This window comes from Saprolegnia parasitica (assembly GCF_000151545.1).
Source record: "Saprolegnia parasitica CBS 223.65 unplaced genomic scaffold supercont2.93, whole genome shotgun sequence".
Taxonomy (NCBI): Eukaryota; Oomycota; class Saprolegniomycetes; order Saprolegniales; family Saprolegniaceae; genus Saprolegnia; species Saprolegnia parasitica.
The window spans coordinates 55,123-62,743 of record NW_012156487.1 but is presented as its reverse complement, the minus strand read 5'-3'; the positions used below and the strand labels follow the sequence as shown (position 1 = coordinate 62,743).

Genomic DNA, 7,621 nt, shown 5'->3' with positions numbered 1-7,621 from the left:
GGGCGAGTTGGACGCCGGCGGAAGCAAGTCGCTGTCGCTCACGTTCTTCTGGCTCGACGCCGGCGCGGGCGTCGCGTTCTTGTCGGTGCCGGCGCCGTCCTTGGCGTCGGTCGTCTTGCCGCCCGAGAGCGTCACGGCGAGGACGACGGCGACCGCGACGGCCACCAGCAGCGAGACGAGGATAAGGATCGTCTTCTTCTGCATCTTCCTCGGGAGGGAGCAACGAGCGACCAGTGAAATTGGAATCTGACGCAAATGGGCACCGCCCTCTACCTTGACATCTTGAAATACAAAAAGAGCAATGAATAAGCTAAAGTGCGACCGATAAGAGTCTTTTTGAGCTGCCTGCGACCCGACTGATCGATCTTCTGGCGTGGCACGCGAGAGATCCGGATAGAAAGTGACTCACGCCCTGTCTACCAATCAAAAAGGCGCATTTACGGATGCATGGATGAGAAATTTGATGTTTGCGGCGGCATGGACCAGCCACCCATTCGGGGCTCTACCGTACTAGGTACTGACTAGACCGCTTCCTGCATTGCGGCGGCTCGTCCTCATGCTATCGCTCTACTACGCTCTTGCATCGCGCGCGTGCGCTGTCCTCTTAAGGAAGACAACCTGCTTGGTGCACGCTGGATGTGGGTACATTTCGTACAGCACAACCTGGTGCCAGCTGGCGGGCGTCGAAAAATCGCACCATTTGATGCCAACTTCAAGGCCGCGCTGGTGCTCCTTATAAAAGCCTCACGAGCAGGGGACGAGGGTCCGTCAAGTGCTGGCAAGTTGTCTGCACGGTTGAGCGCCAACTTTGTCTGAACGCTCGTCGCGAGGGACCACCACGAGGAGCGGTGCTAACGCCGGTGCCGCGACGAGCGATATGTGCAGATCGTACTCTGACGCGAAGATACTTTTACGATGTGCGAGTCACAGCGAGGAGGAGTGCGTTGGAAAACCGTCGACGTTGGTGCGGGCGGGCGACGCCATGAAGAAGGCGCTGTCGATTCGACCGGACACTCGCCAAGGCTCGCATCGTGCCATGGCGCTGCAGTCTGTAGGGTGCTGGCGCACGGAATGCGGTGAAATTTTCGGGTGGGAATTGTCGTCTTGCGACGAACGCGGAGAACATGGAAGGAAGTCTGAAAGGAAGCCACCGTCCATGCAGTCTCCATGCTGCGGGCGCCTTGCCCATGATCCCGCTGCACGGAGCGTTCGTCTTGTCGATTGTGACAGACGTTGACGTCGAGGAAGGTCGCTGCTAGATGATATGAAGCCTTGTTCACAGAGTCAATCAAGTAGAATTAAACTTACGACAACGAGCACGCTATCGTCTCGCAGGGAAGGTAACCGGTAAATGTGCCGACCGACAAGGTTGGAATCAGTCATCCATGCCAGGATTTCTATGTAATTTTTATGGGTCGAAATGGATAACTTCCGTAATTGCCGTATTCAAGTACCGGTACCAGTACATCAAACCCTACGGACCTCTCGGCACCTCTACTATGGAGAAAGCTCGGTACGAGCCAGGGTACCAGCAGAACATCACATATCCATTAACCTCCATCCATTAACTTCCATCGTCTGCGGCCCATGAAAAATTTCTCCTAAGGATCACGAGCATCAAGGGGCGGTGCCGACGATGCTCATGGAAAGGACCGACAACGGACGAAATAAGGTAATTGGAGCGCGCGACAGATTGCTGTAACATCGTCCATACCCGTGCAATTTGAATCTCTGTGCAAATCGCGCTGGTGGCCATTTGCCATTCGCCACCACTGGTCGCCGCCTTCATGCAGAAGAAGACGATCCTTATCCTGGCGACGGTGCTCGTCGCCGTCGCCGTCGCCGTCATCCTCGCCGTGACGCTCTCGGGCAGCAAGACGACCGACGCCAACGACCGCGCCGGCAACGGCCAGAACCCGACGCCCGCGCCAGGCCAGAAAAAATGTGACGGCCGACGACCTCCTCGCGACGACGGCGCCTGGCTTCAACACGCCGACGCCCGCGCCCACGGCCAACCCTGAGACGGACCCCGCAGTCATTACGATGCTCGCGATTGGCGACTGGGGCAGTACGACGGGCAAAATCTCGTCGACGTCTGCCAAGGGCGAGGGCCCGCCGGGCTCGTGCTGCAAGCTCTACGAAGACAGCACTGTCGACACGTCCCGTCAGCGCTACAAGGTGGACTATTTCTCCCAGCTCTACGTCGCCGACATCATGGCCAAGTCGGCTGGCGCGCTCAAGCCCAAGCCGTCGCGCATCCTCGGGCACGGCGACAACATCTACTGGGACGGCGTCGGGCCCGGCGACATTCAGTACCGCATGGAGGAGACGTTCGAAAAGATGTACAACCAGCCTGAGCTCGCCGGTATCAAGTGGGTCAACGTTGCTGGCAACCACGACATTGGCGGCTCCGAGTTTATCTGCGGCGAGAAGGACAACGCGTTCCGCAAGTGCGACGACACGGCCGAGATGCTCAAGTACCTCAATCTCAAGTTTTCGCTGCAGCAAAATTACCAGAGCCCGAACGGGAACCGGTGGCTCATGAAGGACCACTACTACATTGAGACGGTCGAGAAGGACGGCGTGACCGTTGAGATTTACAACCTCGACACCAACCACGCCGAGTCGCACGGCGCCGACCAGGTCTGCTGCCAGTGCTTTGGCTACGCGCGCTTGTTTGGCGTCAAAAACTCCAATTCCGAGTGCAAGAACGTGGGGCCCGGCAACCGCCTCTGCGCCGGCGGTGACCTCGGCATGTACAAGGCCTGCATGGAGACGATCGAGAAGTGGGGTCAAGACTCGATGGACGGCGCGATGCGGGACTTGGCGGCCTCGAAAGCCGACTTCAAGATCATCAACACGCACTATTCGCCGCATTTTCACATGTCGCCCGCGCGCATGATGCGCTGGTACAACGTGACGCAGAAGGCCCACGTGCACGCGTGGTTCAACGGCCACACGCACGGCTTCAACCACGACATTGCCAAGTGGGGAACCCACTTTTTCCAGAATGGCGGCGGCGGTGGTATCGTCACCGAGGCCTCGACGCCCGGCAACAACGAGTTTCTCAACCCGATCTGGGTCGCGGGCGGCAACCCGTACGGCTTTATGGAGCTTAGCTTCTCGAAGGACTGGCTCAAGGTGCAGTTTGCGACCTTTGACAAGTCGTGGAACTTTGGCGGCTTCAACCTCGCGGCGACCACCCGCGGCGGCGTTGCCAAAGGTCACTGCTGGTACATCCCGCGCACGCAGGGCTCGACCGGTGTCAAGTGCAGCGACTCGGTGGATACGCCGATCGGCATGCCCATTTAAGACACAATAAAGCATAGCAGGCTGGCTTCTCATCAAGAGAACGATTTTTGACAAAAAATTTCTTAGATATGGTGACCCATGACGTGGCAGCACCCGACGACGCTCGTATTCAAAATCGCCAAATTCGTGCAGACCCATGACGTTGGCAACGCGAGTCGCCGAGAGACGAAGCTTGGTCGACGCGATGGCGGGCGCGAGCGCTGCGTACTCTTCGCCTGTGGCCACGGGCTGGCCATCGCCTGCTGCTGGGATTTTCCACCGGCATCCCGATTGGCCGGATGCCTCGATGCGTGATTAGGAAAGCCCACCAACTGCAAATTCAACAAGATCCACGGCTCCAGTTTGGCGTGCCCGGCAAGAAGGTCCTCGTCGCCTTCATCGCGGCTGTGTATCAAACGCTCGTGCTCTAGGAGCCGTTTGTGGATATGCCAGAGATGGGCATGGCCGCCGCACGGAGCGCTGTCATGGGTACGACGACGTGGACCGGATAGCTTGTGTTCGCGACGTTGGCTATGGATAGACAAGCGCAATTATCCGATGCTGATTCATTGCAACAAGGGCAAGGTACAGCTCCTCTCTATTCTTCAACAATGATATAGTGTCGATTGCGTACCATCGAACGGGCTGCCTCCGAAACGTCTGCGCTGGACGATAGTCACGAGCTGTTTATCTTGGGTATTAATCTCACTACGTTATGTTCATGCTCTGCGTCGAAGCACTGCGATATCATCGGATTCGGGGCCGCGAGGACCCTTCTTGGCACTGCCGGCGCTGCTCTGGTTGTCCGACTAGTAGCTGGCATTTTCCAGGGCAAAATAGCGCAATGCAAATGCCCCACGCTTCCCCATTCAGAACGTTCCTCCCAGTCCAGCCCGGTTGGGACCTGTCGACGACATCCAAGGACTAAAACCAATTCCCTTGGACACATCATTCCACGCGCGCTCTCCCGCGTCGGTTTTCCGTCCACACTGCGTGCGTTCTTGGTTCGATGGCTTCTTCGACTCGGAGCGTGTTGCAGAGGCAGGGTCCGTTCAAATAGTTTGCGGTGCCGCCGCAACTCGTTGGGCAGCGAAGGCTACCAGTACGCTGCAGATGCCCCAAGGTAGCCGACGGCAAGCGGGTTGGCGCAGGTCCCAAAAACAGACACGGAGAAAGTACTCCCACCAACTAACTGGCCTTTCCGCAGCTCGACTTGGCCATGCCAAGGTCGCCACAGTTTGCGATCGAGGGCCAGCCTCTAGAATGAAGAAGACGACATGGAAGAGGTGCTAGAGTCGTGTTGTGGCAATAAATACGCGCCTCTTTACGGGGATCCGAGCGCGCCGTTGACGGACGACTTGCACTCGACGCCGGGAATCAAGCCCGACTTGTGGATGTACCAGCAGTGGCCGCGCGCGAGACCGCCGACCGTCGTCGCGCTCGGGTCAAAGCCGCCAAAGACCCACTTGTTGTCAAAGGTCACAAACTGCACCTTCATCCACTGCTTGGAAAAACTCAGCTCCATAAAGCCATACGGCTGGCCGGCAGCAGCCCATTTCCTATCCAGAACGACGCGTTCAAATCCATACGATCCATATCTTCTTCAACGTACGTGGTGACGCCGTAGGCGGTCGTGGCCGTCATGGCCGACTGCGACGAGATGCCGCCGCCCGCGCCGTTGACGAAAAAGTGCGTGTTCCACGGCGCAATGTCGTGGTTGAAGCCGTGCGTATGGCCGTTGATCCACGCGTGGATCTTGTACTTCTTTGTGAGGTCGTGCCACAACTTCATGCGCGTCGGGTTCATGTGGTAGTGCGGCGAGTAGTGTGTGTTGACGACCTTGAAATCAGCCGTCGTCGCCGACAAGTCTTTCACCGCGCCGTCGTAGCTCATTTTGGCCCACGATTCGATCTTGGCGATGCATTTCTACATCGAACGTCTCAGGGTGACGCTTGCCGCAAGGACGAGAAGAGAGAAGTTGGGACGTACGTCGTACATGTCGGTGTCGCCACCGCAGCAAAACTTGTCACCGCGCGCCACCGTCTTGCACGGATCAAAGCCCGCGGGCTGGCCCGTGTTGCTCGAGTAGCCGTAGCACTGGCAGCACGTCTCGGGCGCGCCGTGGGCGTCGGCGTGGTTCGTGTCGAGGTTGAGCACGTCGATCGTGATGCCGTTCTTGGTCACGCGGTCAATGTAGTAGTGGTCCGTGAGCTTCCAACGGTCCTGGTTCGGGCTCTTGTACGTCTGCTGGAGACCAAACTTGGAGTCGAGGTACGTCAGAAGCTCTTCCGTGCTCGTGCACTTGCGAAAGTTGTCGTCGTCGTCGCCGCAGATGAAGCTGGCGCCGCCAATGTCGTGGTTGCCCGCGACGTTGAGCCACGTGATGCCTTGCAGATCGGGCTGGTTGTACATCTCTTCGAACGTCGTCTGGAAGCGGTACGCTGCATCGTCCTTCCCGACGCCATTCCAGTAGATGTTGTCGCCGTTGCTGAGAATGCGCGACGGCTTGGGCTTGAGCGACGCCGCCGACTGCGCCATGAGCGTCGCCACGTTGGCCTGCGCGTAGTAGTCGACCTTGTACCTAGTCGACGATACGTGAGGTGCACAGCGATGGAACCACGTACCGAGGCTTGGAGATGTCAACCTTGCCCCAGTTCGAGTCGGCGGTCAAGTAGACGATGCAGCACGACCCGGGCTTGCTGCCGTCCGCCTTTTTGCCTACGCCAACATGTCTACGCGTCGCCGACCTGCGTGATGGACGCACCGGTGGTTGAGCCCCAGTCGCCGATCGACAACATCGTGGCCAGAATCGGGTCGGTCTCGGGGTCGGACTGGGGCACGTTGAGCGCACCGCTATCGGTCGAGTTGCCGCCGCCGCCGGTACTGCTTCCCGACATGTCGCTGCCGCTGCCAGTCGTCTGCCCCGACTTGCCGTTCGCTGAGCCGCTTAGCGACGACGAGCCTTTGGTCGACATGACAACGGCAACAGCGACACCGGCGGCGGCTATCACGCAGACGCCCGCGATCGCCATGAGGATGCGTGGGTTGAAGCGGCGCCGCGGCTCGCCGCCGACGTCGTCCGAGTCGCGAAAGTCCATGATCGGGATCTCGGTCACGCTGTCGGGCGCCTCATACTTGCGCGGATCTACGTACGTTCTAGAGATGAGCTTCGTCGCAGCCATGGACTCGTACCCTCGCGTCGGGCCATGGTCAATTCCGATATACGCACGATGAGGCGCGCCGAGGGACATCGAGTATTTTATTTCGTCCGGCCTGTTTCTGGATACAAACGCGAGTAACACGGCGTGAATTTATTTTATTATCCACGCCGTCGTGCTGGAAGGTCGCGAAGTGCTTTTACGTCGTAAGTAACTGCGCCGTCGCACCCAAGCGCGGCCTTCATGGCCGCCGAGCTTGGCCGCAGCTGCGCAAGGAAGCCGACGCGGGCATGACGTGGCGGACTGAGCGGGCATATGACGATACATGGAAAGGGCCGAAGGAGCGTTCCAGCTGGAACGTCGTCGTCGTCGTGGCCCTGGGACAGGCCCACTTGCGGCGACAACGATGCGACGCAGAGAGAGAGACGGAAAGACAAGGTGTACATAGATATCAAGTAATATATAAGTTACGGTGGCGTGATGGGACTCGAGCTGCCACTGCTGCTACAACTGCTTGGCCCGTCGCTGCGACCAAGCTGGAGCTTGCCGTCGACCTCGCGATACAGTGTTGCGGCTGCCGCCGAGAGCGCTTTCTCAAGGTGCAGCACTTGGTCGAGGCAGACGCGCACGTCGTGAACGCTGCGCAGCGTCATGAGCACATCGAGGACGAGCGGAAGCGCGGTGTCGTTGGCGTCGTCGACAAAGCTGGGCAATGGCACGCCATTCGTCGGTTGCGGCAAGAAGGACATTGGGTTGTTGTCGACGAGCACGATGTGCGAGAGCGACTGGTCGAGATACGGCAAGAGCCGCCGAAGGTCCTTGAGCGCAAGGCCACGCACGTGTGTACAGTCGTTGTAGAAGAACCGGCGCCGGAAGATCGACCGCGTCGGGTCGAGCATATCGACGATCGGGTTGGCGTAGCCTGCTTCCGAGCTCGTAAAGAGGTACACATCAAAGTGCTTCGCCAAGGACGCCAAGAACGCGTCGACGCCTGGACGCTTGTGCACCTTCACCGAGATGTCGGGCGTCAAGACCACGTCGATGGCGTCGGCGAACGCTCCGTAGCGCACGTGGGCGTACTGCGTGTGGACAAGGCACTCGTCCAAGTCGAGGACGATCGCGAGCCGCGTCGGCGCCGGCGCTTCGTTGGCTTCTGCCACCGCCGCGAGGCT

General features: G+C 59.0%; 4 protein-coding genes across 4 annotated transcripts in view; 1 reads left to right on the top strand and 3 right to left on the bottom strand.

The window, feature by feature from the left end:
- SPRG_21244 (hypothetical protein) overlaps positions 1–204 on the bottom strand; it is a gene marked incomplete at both ends in the record, with an annotated part of 851 nt that extends 647 nt beyond the window's left edge. Inside the window, one exon of the mRNA XM_012352189.1 lies at positions 43–204. Within this exon, the coding sequence (XP_012207579.1) occupies positions 43–204 (162 nt within the window). The remainder of the gene's footprint in view (positions 1–42) is intronic.
- A 1,583-nt stretch (positions 205–1,787) lies between these two features.
- SPRG_13160 (hypothetical protein) lies at positions 1,788–3,377 on the top strand (the record flags this gene model as incomplete). Its single annotated transcript, XM_012352157.1, has 2 exons — positions 1,788–1,856; positions 1,933–3,377. The coding sequence occupies 2 exons, from the start codon at positions 1,788–1,790 to the stop codon at positions 3,310–3,312; spliced, it is 1,449 nt and encodes a 482-aa protein (XP_012207547.1). The 3' UTR covers positions 3,313–3,377.
- A 1,208-nt stretch (positions 3,378–4,585) lies between these two features.
- On the bottom strand, positions 4,586–6,501 carry SPRG_13159 (hypothetical protein; the record flags this gene model as incomplete). The annotated part of the gene is made up of 6 exons (XM_012352156.1): positions 4,586–4,850; positions 4,904–5,217; positions 5,281–5,872; positions 5,916–6,009; positions 6,056–6,436; positions 6,484–6,501. Coding segments are annotated over 6 exons (1,634 nt in total), but the record flags the coding sequence as incomplete, so codon positions are not given.
- Positions 6,502–6,870: 369 nt separating this feature from the next.
- On the bottom strand, positions 6,871–7,621 carry SPRG_13158 (hypothetical protein). The gene has a single exon (XM_012352155.1). The coding sequence runs from the start codon at positions 7,346–7,348 to the stop codon at positions 6,917–6,919; it is 432 nt and encodes a 143-aa protein (XP_012207545.1). The 5' UTR covers positions 7,349–7,621; the 3' UTR covers positions 6,871–6,916.